Source organism: Kwoniella europaea, chromosome 2 (assembly GCF_036810445.1).
Source record: "Kwoniella europaea PYCC6329 chromosome 2, complete sequence".
NCBI classification, from domain to species: domain Eukaryota; kingdom Fungi; phylum Basidiomycota; class Tremellomycetes; order Tremellales; family Cryptococcaceae; genus Kwoniella; species Kwoniella europaea.
The window spans coordinates 2,521,152-2,533,801 of record NC_089488.1 but is presented as its reverse complement, the minus strand read 5'-3'; the positions used below and the strand labels follow the sequence as shown (position 1 = coordinate 2,533,801).

Here is a 12,650-nt window from a genome sequence, read left to right as displayed (position 1 = left end):
AACTTGGACTTGGGTTTGGAGTGTAACGAATATATAATGACTAGGATTGGGATCATGGTTGATTGATTTTCGACTTTGCATTTGGATATTTCGCTTCATTGATTTATTTGTTTGTTGCTATTGCTTTACTATTCATTCTTGTTATCGGGACATTACTTTTTGTATCGCTGGACAATAACCACATCTTCATACGTAAATAATTCGTCTTTTTCGACCTTGGGACATTCCAGTTATCCCATACACACTATCTATATTATATGTATTTTTCGCATTTCTTATATCCATTCGGCAAAGGTTTGCAATCACTCTTGCACTTGTGCTAAACAGAAATACTGTACACGCGAATGGATGCAAAATTGGATTAGAAAAGTGATTGACTGTTGCTCATTGGGCAGTCAACAGTGATATATCTTTTGCTGCTACAATATCATCTCAGCAATTTCTTTTCGAAATCATAAGGCGAGTAATCTCGTCGGAGTGTTCATTGTGATGAAAGAGAGAATGCTGCTTGCCCTTTTGGAGATACCCATTCATCAGCTTCGTTATAGGATCTACATCTATCGCACGCTTTGGAGGTTGATACGGTTGAACCGCCTTGTGAGGACATTGTGTCTTGAACGTTGTCAGGTGCGATGATTTCAGAAATGGCAAGCATCGTCAGTCAGATTATGCGGATGATATTAGATGTCAAGGCAACGGCAATTTCGTTCGACACGTTGAGGAAGAGCTTTTTACCCGATAAGTCTTCTTGTCAGAGTGACCATAGCTCATTCGAAAGAAGGTTTTCCAACTTGTTAATTTATTCTTTGATTCGCGATTAGCACATCTGCGCTTCTTACCACATTCATAGTTCTCGAAGAGGAAGGCAAACCACCAGGGCTTCGCAGTATAGCGCCAGAGGTTCGTACTGCTTGCATAGCCTCGCGAAGTAGGCCACAATCGTCCAACATTACATTCGCGGTCAGTTCCATGCTTCTTGTTTCTTATATAGCTAATCAATGCATTTTCCGTGCATTGTGACTCTTCTTACATGACAATATCAACATCACCTTCTTCCCTCTTTTCTTCCTCTAAGTCATTCTTGACCAGCTCCGCCACTTCCCTTATCCTCTCCTCTAAGCCATTCTCACTCAGATACCTATTGAGGATCTCAATCTCCTTCTCATGATCTTCCATTAAAGAGGCAATATCCTCCGCTGAGAAGGTTGGGAATCGTGCGGCTAGCTCAGCGGGTAAAGGCGGTTGGGTAGAAGTGAATGGAGATAGTATGAAGTTAGGTGGGAAGTCTGGACGAGTTCAACCGAACCATGAATCAGTCATTCATCACCTTCTCCTTCCCCGCTTTTATGAACCTACCTTTGATGTCGTTCACCGCTCTTATTGTCTGATATGCCAATGTACTTCGTACTTTGGACCGCTGGGCTTGCTCACTTCGTCCGGTGGTATTGGAAATGGCGGCCCAGCTACTCACAGCTGTCAGCCTTTCAATCAAAGCATTGCCTACAGTAAACTCACTCGTCTCGTATATACACTCTTCTCCATATCGATAACAATGCTACCTGTTTCCTACCTTCTGGTAAAGTCTGAATGACACAGTCATCAACGCCGAACTGTATAGGCTATATGACTACTTACCATATCGCCAACTAATCGTTCTAAGGCTAATGCTGCATCTCCCGTCCTCTCGAAGTTATCTTTCAATGTTAGGATATCAACTAACCCTTCAAGATCTAGCGCTAGACCATCCAGGAGCTGCTGTGTCAGATCGAAGAATATCCTCTTGAAAGCCGGTCTGTCTGCTAATAGGGTCACTTGTTCATCTAATTTAGGAGCAGCACGACGAGTCGGCGGTGAGAAATATGAGATCAGACCGGACTGCACATTGACCAGGTCAAGCTCGTCATCCAGTTCTGCAAGCATACATCGGTCAGCATGACGGGGATAGAGGAGAGTCTTATTGGTGGACTGACCAATGAGTAGTCGCTTCCTATCATTGGAAATACCTTTAGATCTGACATCCGCAATGGCAGCCAGTTTGGCGATACTTCCCACCAGCTACCGTGGTTATCAAATGTCAGTGACATGCCATTTCACAACCGAGGGAGATGGTATCTCACCTGTTGCTGATCTAATGCTCTTGTGTTATCGTCCCTCATCACATCTCTCAATGCACCAGCGGCTTGGTCGTATCGCTTGAAAGCAAGATGATGCATCCACGCAAGTTCCGGATAATCGTTTTCGGCAAAGAACCGGGTTACGAGGACGCCATAGACTTCGTCCTGATTGAGCAATTCATATGCTTGACCTATCAAGAAGGTCATAATAAGTTCAAGACATGCGCCGAATTTTAAAATATAAAACTTTACTCACCTTGATCGATATACCACTGATAAAGTACAAAGGCAAATTCTTCGCCAAACCTTTCGATATATCTTTGTAATCTGGCAGTGTCAGGATTCGCCTGATCATGACATAGCATCACCAGCGTGAGATAGTCCGTGTGGTTTTCGGCCAATTCATATGCTTCCGACAAGCGGTCGATGCTCACTGTATCGTAGGAACTTGTCAGCTTCAGCAACGAGATGCGCCATCTGGTGAAGGAAAACCTTGGACGTACCTAACGGCCTGATCACTCTAGGTTTCATTTCTGCCCATTTCTCTCTTAAGCGTATACCTTCTTGCGGATCCGCTCCCTCATCTATTTCCCTTCTAGAACAATCTATGTTAGCTGGATTCTGTCACTATGTACACTAAGTCAGTACTCACCTAGAAGTCGCACGACACTTGTCCTCCATATTTGTGCACAGGGCAGCTGCGAGTATGGCCATTTGCCCTTTCAACCTCGATTGCAGTTGTTGTTCTCTCCTCAAAGCAGGTTCCGCCGTATCTGAAGGAGGTCCATCTATAACTGATCCCAAATCACGGGTTCTCTCTTTGATCAAAGCCTCTGTGGTGGTATAAAGGAAGTCCAATGCCTCGATGAGTGATTCCTGGGCTGTCCAAATCTCGATTGCCGGTCGCTCTCGATCGATCTCGTATGTGTAAAGCTCCTCCTCTCGATACTGAGCGGCAGCTCTTTCCACGATCTGGATATGTTGTTAGCAAATGAGACTTGTTCGTCGTATGATGCAGAGAGGGTACATACAATGAAAATTCTGTTTGCCTCGGTAACCCATGAAGACAGCTCATTCCTGTCGACCGCATCCAAAGCTGCTCGAGCAGTCGCAAATACAATCTCAAGCAATTTGTCAAGATTTTGCACCTATCTCGGCCAGTCAGTCGTAATCACCAAGCAGATAGAGTAGTGTCTGACCTGTGTTCGGAAAAACAATCTAACGAAATCTTCCTCTTCTACCACGTCCGCTTGACGCATATACGTAAAGATCGAGTCTGATAAAATAGAATGCGGCGATTGGGTATGCATATGCCTGGAAATCGATGTCAGCCAAGTTTTGCTTTTTTTGCTGTAACGAAACTCACTCCATATATTTATTCTGGTAATCCCACAACTCGATCGCTCCTTTGATCTTCTCCGCATCGCGGGACAATCGGCGACGAGTGCGTTGCGGCAGCTATCAACACTGTCAGAAGCCTGATTCGCAGGGCGATGTCCGAGATGATCAAGCAACCTACAATGCTTAACAAACCATTATGACGGATGAAACTCATGAGCTCTTTCAGTCTCAGAAGTCTATCGCTAAGATGAGGACGAATTTCGAAGATTCCAGGCATATATGGTGAATCTGCTTAAGATTAGCCTGGAGTGTGGAGAATCCAAATAGCAGAGACTTACTGGACGATACGATCTCTGCTGATACAGTTTCGGCCGCCTCTGCCAAATCACCCTGGAAGCCGGCCGGAAGATCGAATGACAGAGGATTCTAGACAGAACGGCGGTCAGCGCCCGTGACGATGGTCGTATCGAGAATGACTCACATCGCTCCTCTCGCCAAAGAACACAGCCTGTTCCATCTTTGACTTCAACCGAGCAGTAGCGGAAGATGTTTGTGTGCTAACATTCCCTGTCAGTCACAGCGTATACTTCTCAGAGCAGATGGACTACGCACAAGGTTTCGGATCTTTCGCTACTCTCCAGAGCCTCAATAGACATCAACCCACCAAAAGCAGGTATAGCTACGACTGAGGGAAGACTGCTTCCCTTCTTAGCGGATGATGGGATGATGCTACTTGCACCAATGAAAGCATTTCGACCGGAGTCCCTGAGAGTTATCGCTTCCTCGTATGGAGAGCCTGTTGATACTTCGGTGAGCTTGGCAAGACAATCAGTTTTGGCAAAACATACCTTCGTCTAGAGATACCATCAAAACGACTTCTGCAAAGCGGATGAATGCCATCGAACTGCCAGGAGGTACTAGTAAACGAGGTACATCGAGCATTCTTGGATCGGAATGCTGGTTTCATGGATCAACTCTGCGTATCTTCGATTGCTGGTGAGTAACTCACGGCAAGGTAGGAAACATCGACAATCCTCGATATCATGAGTGATTGAGACCGAGGCTGGATTGAAAACATCACTATGGCATGAGAATTGTGTGATCTGGGATATTCTGATGTCCGCGTTTGCTGCTCGACGTAAGAGATGAGTACAGCAAGCTCATTAGAACTGCTCCAGGCGTCAGCACCAGTAAGAAAGCCTTTGTTAAGAGGAGACGTACCCGAAGGAGACAAGATCATTGAGTTCCAGTGACACATTTCCACTTGACCAGTTATCGAAGCACCAATTCCCTATTGTTTCGTGCAGATCGTACTCTTGAACGAACTGCACAAGGCTGTCAGTCTTCTTGCATGGAGCAATTCAGACCAGACCAGTACGTACTTTCTGACCATCGGGACCGAATGCCCACTTTTGTAACATCCTTCGAGCCATAACATACACATCTCCTGAAGTACTTGCGACCGATGATATACCAACTTTATCTTCCCTAGCGATGAAAATCTGAGGGGATGCTCGACCGAACATGCCTCCCGGTCGAGTCAAGTTTGTCAAGGTAGGTACAAGCCTCCCACCAGATGATGAGATCGTCAACCGAAAGACGAAAGAGGAAGTTGTCGTAAGAAGAAAGTTATTGCCCTATCATACCATGATATGAGCTTGTGTGACCTGATCATATCAGTGGAATAGCTCACATCAATTTTCCAGAGTCTATCTATAAAGTCATCTTCACCTAATTCGACGTATATCTCTTGGAACCTTTCCACATTGGCTAATGCTACACTCATGCTTTCCCAAATTCTGATCTCGCCAGATGACGAAACCAGAATCATACCAGGCTCAGAGGAGGCTGAGCCTGTATACAGGGCTGCGAGCGTGGGAGGTTGGGTTGGAGTTGTGGAGTACGAGACTGGAGGGGACGGGAACGTATATGTTGTTGGTGCTGAATGTGTGCGCTGGATGAGATGGAAACGTCAGAAAGATATTCCACGATCCACGATCTGTGATGACTCAACACACCTTGGTATAATTCCACGCAATACAGACTGAAGGTGATGCAACCATAGCGAATCCACTCTTCGAGTCGACATGGCCAGCGATAGGGTTTGCGACAAGATCTTTGGAGAAAGTAGATGAGCACTAGTCCTTCTCGTTGAGAAAGCCAAAGCTTACCTGAACCCTTCACCAATGAGGCAACTTCCTTTGGCAATGGTCCTAGACTAGAGACCAAATGCCTCTCATCTCTACTCCAAAACACTCTGTCCTTGTCATACCCTTCATCTTGCCTAGTCGTATGCACTGTATCGCCGGCTGAAGAAGTTGGTGATACACCGCGCTTGACCACTGCCAGACGAGATGATCTGACTGAAGGTGTTGGTGCTTGGGAGAGCGGAGCTGATTCGGCAAAGATGGAAGGTGTTTGGTGCCTCGATCGAGCGAGGGACGCTCGTGAAGTTGCCTTTCGAGGGGTCGCTCGAGTCGATGGTGAGTTGAACATCTTGTCACCTCCCTTCTGATATGTGGGTGCGTTGAGGAAGGAGGAATGTGAGCGATTGTTCAAGTTGAACTTTGGACGAGTTGATTCGTGTTATGGCGGCGGGAGAGATGACTTGTCACGTGATTCTGCATTCCACCCCTTCTACCGATGTTACTTCAACTGCAACAACATCTCTTCACTCTTCTTCGTTCGTCATCTCACATCTCTGGAAGCATATACGATATCGTCGACCGACATTTGGGCGAATACTATCTGATATTATCGGTCGAAACAACTGATCCGCAAATCGGAACGGGATCAACGGCATGTCCGACAAACCGCAATCATCTGCGGTGAGTGTTAATACCTGGTCACCCAAGGCTCTTCCCGCCTGGAACTGTACTGATGTCTAGACATTTAGGCCGCAGCTCGACCATCATGGAACAAAGACGAATGGGAAGCGAAAGCGAAGGCTAAGGATGAGGAGAATGCAGAGTACGCGAAATCTGCTGAGGCAGCTTTGTTATCTGGTGAGTGATTTGACTACTCTTGGTATTCTCCGTATAAAGATATAGTAAATTCCTCGACATCCGTCTGTTCAACGAGCCATATCAGAGGAGTACAATGCTGACGATACGTCTCTTCCACAGGTAAAGCACCTCCTCGTAGGAGGCTAGGCGATGATATGCCTAAACCTACGAAAAACCTGGAAGCGAGAAAAGATGATTTGGATCTGAACAAAAATCTGAATAAGACGATGTTGGTGCAGACTACTGCCAGTGGAAAAGGACCGAGAGGAGCAGGATTCTATGTGAGCAACATCTTACACTTCTACAGCTCCTGATCAAAAGGCTCACGTGCTGATTCGATATACTTTATAGTGTGAGATGTGTAATCGTACATTTAAGGACACTTTGTCATACCTAGATCACGTCAATGGACGAGGGCGTAAGTCCCTCATGCTACTCAGATGTATAGCTACCAAAACTTATCCTATGGAACGTAGATCTACGTATGCTGGGTCAAACGACTCAAGTGGAGCGATCTACTTTGACTCAAGTTCGAGCGAAGATAGCTGCTCTTCGAGAAGCCACCAAGTCTGCCGTGACAGCTAAGAATTTCGATTTCCAAGCACGTCTCAAAGCTGTTCGAGAGGCAGAATCGATAGAAAAGGAGAAAAGGCGTGAAGATAGGAAGAGGAAGAGAGAAAAGAAGAGGGAAGAAGAGGAATTGCAAAGAATGGGGATATTCAGGAATAATGGTGATCGAGATCAGGAGCAGGGAGATAAGAGTACGGGTAAAGAAGCGAAGAAGAGAAGAAAGTTGGAAAATAGAGAAGATAGGGAAGTGGAAGCTGCTATCAAAGAAAGAGAGGATATGGCTAGTATGATGGGGTTCGGTGGATTTGGCGGTACGAAGAAACGATGAAACCTGTTCAAGAATATATGTCGGGAGAGACCGATCACGATGGAACAAGTCGTACGGATAGCATCAAGATAGTGTTGTATAGTATGGAATCCATGTACTGGATCATAGAAGATATTGAATTCAGCGAGTTTTCCCATTCAGAACGCGCTGATGGCCAATTCTGCTTGGAGCGGGCTGGATTCCTACTCCCAATTATTTCTCTCCAATCTGGAACCAAGAGATTCGGTCTCCCTCATTCTCTTCATGCGGTCTTTGCTTCACGAGAACAGAAGTTCTACCATCTTGAGATTGGGTCCAAGCTGTGAAATCGGTTATTCTTCGATGACCATTTACATCAACAGGTAAAGCCGTACCAATACTGTTGGCAATTTCAAACTGATGGAAAGCATTCCAATTTTTCAATTTCGGAACCCACAAAAGATCGAAGAATCCATTGATCGATGCATTCGTCTCTCGAAGAGTGTCAGTGGCAACTTGGTTTAGAGTGAAATGATGATGGCCAACTAAGTTGTGATCATATCCTGTATCTCTCGTCCAATTATTTATAGATTGATTGACCTTCTGTACTGACGATTCGAAATGATCGATCGATAATGATGACATCTTCTTCTGGACTACTTCGGCATCTTTCTCTTCTTCTGTTTCCAGATCCATTTCCATGGCCGGTGATATAGCGATGGCAGAAGATGCAATTTGATTGAAGTATTGATCAAATGCTGACCTATCTTTATCGTCTGGCACTTTAACCGTGTACCTTCCTATCAATCTGTCTTTAGGTAGATCTCGGTCGCTGATTATTGCGGACCAGGTGTTCCGCTGAGTATCCCCTCGAAAGGCTTCCACTGATCGATCATCATATTTGAACCTGACTCCGTCGGTCATCCTACCTTGACTTGGTATTGATTTGAGTACTGTACAGAGTGTGTTGATAGCATCTTCAGCTTGAAGGGTGGCAGTCGCTCTGGGGCGCTCTGAATTCTCAGTCGCAGGAGGTCCGTCTGACCGCTTCACGAGGACAATTGCGGTTGAGCCTGTACTAGGATTTGTGGCAATACCTCGCACCCGGAAATCATTGTAAGGTTGGGTGGCGATATGTGAAGGCGGGAAATGATCTTGGATGTTGAAGCTTGTCGTTGTATCTGCGTGGGAGGGCGAACGAATCTCGTGGCTCCTTGAAATCAAGTTATACGATTGTTCTCTTGAAGTGTACTGTCTCCACAAATCGGTATTATTTGTAATGGTTCTATGAGTTGAGCTCGTGTTGGCATCTCGTCTAATTGGAGGCATAGTGAAGTGTTGCAATCGAGAATTGTGTTTATTAACCGTAGAACGTTTTTCACGTCAATCGGACAGATGAACCTCAGCTCTTACAGTGGCGTCATTATGAGATAACCAACTCAACACCTGATGGGTCAATCTGGCACATTCAAGTGGTGAAACCCCTTCTGGCTTCCTAAGTTGCATCATGACACTCTCATACTTTCACAATTTACCCACCAAAGAGTTATCCTCCTTCCACTGCTGATCGCTTCTTGAACCCCAAGACTTCTTCTGCTGAGCGCAGATGCCCATGGCATCTTTCAACGTTCGCTTTCAAATGGAAGTCCTTCATGTCCAGGATTCATAGAGATAGCGCTTACATCAGAATAGACATGACGGTATATAGAAGTAACACTGTGGCTTGACTCCAATATCAAAGCTTCTGATCGCATACACCGCTACAATCGTATCCATACCCATACGCATACTCGTCATCTATCAATACAGCACCTCAAGCTATCGTCAGTCTTATACCCTCGAGCAACATATATCCCCAAAAAATATCTTGATGGAAAGATATGGGATCAAGCAGTATCAAGCCTTCAAGTCTCCCTAAATTGGAGTCCGCTCGGATTCCTTAATAATGAGACGCACCCGTACTCGAGATTGTTGTATTTAACGACTGAAAGATGAAGTACAGTATGCATTCATGATACTGTTGTATACAATGCTATACTGTATGGAATCCACATATTTCACCAATTCTACTGCACTTTCTGTTCCCCATTTCCATTCCCTTGTCCATCCAGATTTAATCCTAATCCCACACCACTATCCCTCCTCATCACGCTCGCACTAGGATTCTCGTCTATCTGCTCTTCCACTTTGTCCTTTATGTCCAATTTTGGTATATCATCTCCCAGCCTCAACGTATCTTCCTCATCTTCATCCCACTCATCATCCTCATTGACACCTAGGGCAATAGCCACTTCCTCTCTACCTCTTCTCAGCATGGTCTCACCAAACTCATAAGCTTCTTTAGGATCTAAAACCCTCTCAGTAACTTCACCATAAGCCTCGTATATTTTCCTAAGCGCTTTGCGATGTATGATATCCGCTAATCTCGCTGAGCTCAATAATGCCAATCGCGGTGAGTTGGAGGGATCGATGGTAGTTAGCCAGTTGGAGAAGGTTGATAAAGCCGTAGTGAGTGATTTGGGTGAAGTGGTTGGCAAGCGCGATAGAGGTGTCTATAATGACAAAATCACGTCAGATCAGCTGAATGACATGAACACCAAATGTTTCTTATTTGACTTACATCTGCTGGTCGGGTCCGAATAGTCCTCATGACAGGTGCCAAACCACATTGTTCTAATAATTTACCGTGCTATAATGGGTGATTCATGAGTGTGTCTCCTCCCAAGCGTAGAAGATAAATTATTATCACTCACATGTTCAAATGTCATACTTTCCACATGACCTCTAATGTTCTCTTCTAGCATAGCCATGCGTCGTGAGGTGAAATCGTACACTTCGAGAGTATGCTAGATAGGAACAGTCAGCATTCTTCCAGTTCGATTCTATGGCAAAAATCCTGATAACTTACCTGCAGGTAACCCAGACAATTGACCATGAACAGATCTTTCTCCCAGTCACCTCCAGCAGCTCCACCTCCCACGGTGGACCTTCTCATCTCCGCCATCCTCTCGCACATCTCCACACAGGGATCAATCGACTTGTCCAACAACTTGGCCAAGTCAGAGTCCGATTCTCGCTCTGAGGGATCTACCAATGACGTTGAATATACCGAGAGCAATTCTCGGAGGATGAGACAGAAGTCTCGTAAAGCCAGAGGCGGAGAGAGGGTCGCGTCTGGTGGCTATAAGCACAGACTCTATCAGTATACGACATACTTGTAATATCGAGAACTTCGGTCATTGTCAATGAATCAGACATGACTTACATGTAAGAATCTCAACAAGCTTCTTCCCTGAGCATCAAGATTTTCAAAGAACGCTATGTAAGCTTGATCGTGGATTCTAAGGGCGCACAGATCATATCAGCTGCTTGATAGTCGCCATAAATTGTACAGCTGAACAAGATACTCACTCCTGTAATGTTTTACAAAGCAATGCTTCTTCTCCTATAGTCTTCTTCATAGTTATCAGGTAGAATTGAAGCAGATTGGCTATCTTATAAGCCATGATTATACCTTCTTGGGATTTGATCGTTTGTTGTATTCGTAACTGTATATACATACATATCACTCCGTCAGCATCATGTCGTGGAAGATCCGACTGGAAAGTTAAAATGAAGTTCTCGTAACAATCCTGATTATATGGAGAATGCTTTGTTAGTGAAGATGAAACACGAACTCACCTTCAAAGGTCTACCTAACCCTTCAAGATGTTTATCCATAGCCTGAGCCACCATCATCTCTTCCTCTTCTCCAGGATTGATCGAATCTCTCTCAGCTCCTACCATCCTCTTCTTCTCTCTGACACCAAACAGTCCATCTAGAAACTCATGCTCGCTCGCTGTGGCTTGATGTACCCATGCTAACATATCCCCAACGTATCGCGTGGGATCATGAGCATGTAATTCTATAGGTCGAGGTAAGCCATTGGGACCTCCCCTAGTCAAAGCGTCAAGGAACGATTGGAGGATTGAGGAGGATCGGGTGGATGTTAAGCCTTGTAGAGCGTCTCTATCGACAACAAGAACGAATATTAGTTCGAGTAATAGTAGAAGTATAAGTGATTGAACCAGATATCGTTGTGCACATCACTCACTTGAGTAAAACCGGTCTATCCCTCAACCTCTTTATACCCTCTCTCATCACCGGAGACACCTCCAACTGAGTCTCTCTTGTGAATTGCCTGAATTCAAATTGACACCAACGATGTATTTTTTTATAACCCGATTCCATCTGATCGGAAGTAGCTCTCATGATATCGAGACTATCCATTGATTCGTCTTGTCAGCTCAGATCTAATGTATGCTAGATCTCGATCGACTTACCCAGCTTGCATCTTGCCTTCTTCACCACCCAACAAGACCTCACAGTCCTTCCGTATCTTCTCTACTCTATCCAACGCGTCAAAAAGAGATGGTCCAACGGCCACTTCCCTAGATCCCAATGCTGCTAATTCCGCTTCTGACAATGTGAATTTCGATAAGAACAAATTGATCAAGGATGATCGTAATTGTGCTGATGCTCTATACCATTCCACCCACCAAATTACAATTAGTATGCAACACAGTATGCAGATTTTTGTTGGAAGAAATGGTCATAAGGCTCACCTCTGAGAACGTAACCCATCTGCTCTTTCCAGGAGATACTTTGTACCGCTATTGGCTTGATCTAATTCAGATTGAACTTGATCGCATCTCACTTGCATCTCTTTCATGTGTTCTCGAAGTACTTCGAGTTTCTGTCGATTTTCATATCGTTTTAAGCATATTGTCAGCAAGCTATCATTTGACAAGGACGATCAAGCATTAACTTACCTGATCAACTTCTGCAAAAGCCTCCAAGAACTTTTGGCTCCCGCCAGCCAGAGTACTTTCCACATCCCTCTTTAACCATTTCCTAGCTGTCGCTGCGCTCTGTCCCCTCAATGTCCTCCGTCTGGGTAATCCCTCTAAATCTTCATCTTGCTCTGACACTGACAAGTCCGCCTTCCCTTTACCTTTTTCTACGCTCGTACTTGAAGAAGAGGAGTAAAAAGACGAAGCTAATTCTAAAGCTTCTCTTGAAGACTGGTCGTCGAAAGAAGTTCCAATAGTCTTGTAGATACGAAGTGAGATCGGGTTGTTCCTACTCGATGGGATTGAGGTAGGTGCCGAGAGTGATAGGGAGAGTGAACGGGATGGGGAAGCTGTAGGAGGCGGAGGCGAGAACGTGGACATTGTGTATACCCTCCTGAACTGTATATCACTTCGTGCTGTATGACTATCGTGTATGACCGAAGTATGTCTTGGTAGTCGTTATCAACGGACTGGTTGATGCTATCGTCCATGCTCTCGACG

At 45.1% G+C, this 12,650-nt stretch overlaps 4 protein-coding genes across 4 annotated transcripts; 1 reads left to right on the top strand and 3 right to left on the bottom strand.

The window, feature by feature from the left end:
* Positions 1–1,026: 1,026 nt before the first annotated feature.
* On the bottom strand, positions 1,027–5,951 carry V865_007294 (uncharacterized protein; the record flags this gene model as incomplete). Its single annotated transcript, XM_066231042.1, has 23 exons — positions 1,027–1,286; positions 1,357–1,463; positions 1,516–1,583; positions 1,636–1,910; positions 1,971–2,055; positions 2,118–2,305; positions 2,371–2,547; positions 2,618–2,709; positions 2,767–3,086; positions 3,146–3,262; positions 3,314–3,428; positions 3,481–3,572; positions 3,634–3,743; positions 3,794–3,881; positions 3,937–4,012; positions 4,068–4,251; positions 4,304–4,412; positions 4,465–4,624; positions 4,677–4,780; positions 4,838–5,092; positions 5,149–5,409; positions 5,474–5,571; positions 5,627–5,951. 23 exons carry the CDS (start codon positions 5,949–5,951, stop codon positions 1,027–1,029), a joined length of 3,666 nt encoding a protein of 1,221 aa, XP_066087139.1.
* A 305-nt stretch (positions 5,952–6,256) lies between these two features.
* On the top strand, positions 6,257–7,358 carry V865_007293 (uncharacterized protein; the record flags this gene model as incomplete). The annotated part of the gene is made up of 5 exons (XM_066231041.1): positions 6,257–6,283; positions 6,352–6,460; positions 6,581–6,741; positions 6,812–6,878; positions 6,937–7,358. The coding sequence occupies 5 exons, from the start codon at positions 6,257–6,259 to the stop codon at positions 7,356–7,358; spliced, it is 786 nt and encodes a 261-aa protein (XP_066087138.1).
* A 192-nt stretch (positions 7,359–7,550) lies between these two features.
* Positions 7,551–8,645, bottom strand: V865_007292 (uncharacterized protein; the record flags this gene model as incomplete). Its single annotated transcript, XM_066231040.1, has 1 exon — positions 7,551–8,645. The coding sequence occupies one exon, from the start codon at positions 8,643–8,645 to the stop codon at positions 7,551–7,553; it is 1,095 nt and encodes a 364-aa protein (XP_066087137.1).
* A 737-nt stretch (positions 8,646–9,382) lies between these two features.
* Positions 9,383–12,530, bottom strand: V865_007291 (uncharacterized protein; the record flags this gene model as incomplete). Its single annotated transcript, XM_066231039.1, has 11 exons — positions 9,383–9,868; positions 9,937–10,005; positions 10,070–10,162; positions 10,225–10,497; positions 10,582–10,657; positions 10,728–10,864; positions 10,998–11,325; positions 11,411–11,578; positions 11,640–11,837; positions 11,922–12,052; positions 12,129–12,530. 11 exons carry the CDS (start codon positions 12,528–12,530, stop codon positions 9,383–9,385), a joined length of 2,361 nt encoding a protein of 786 aa, XP_066087136.1.
* Between the last annotated feature and the right edge of the window lie 120 nt (positions 12,531–12,650).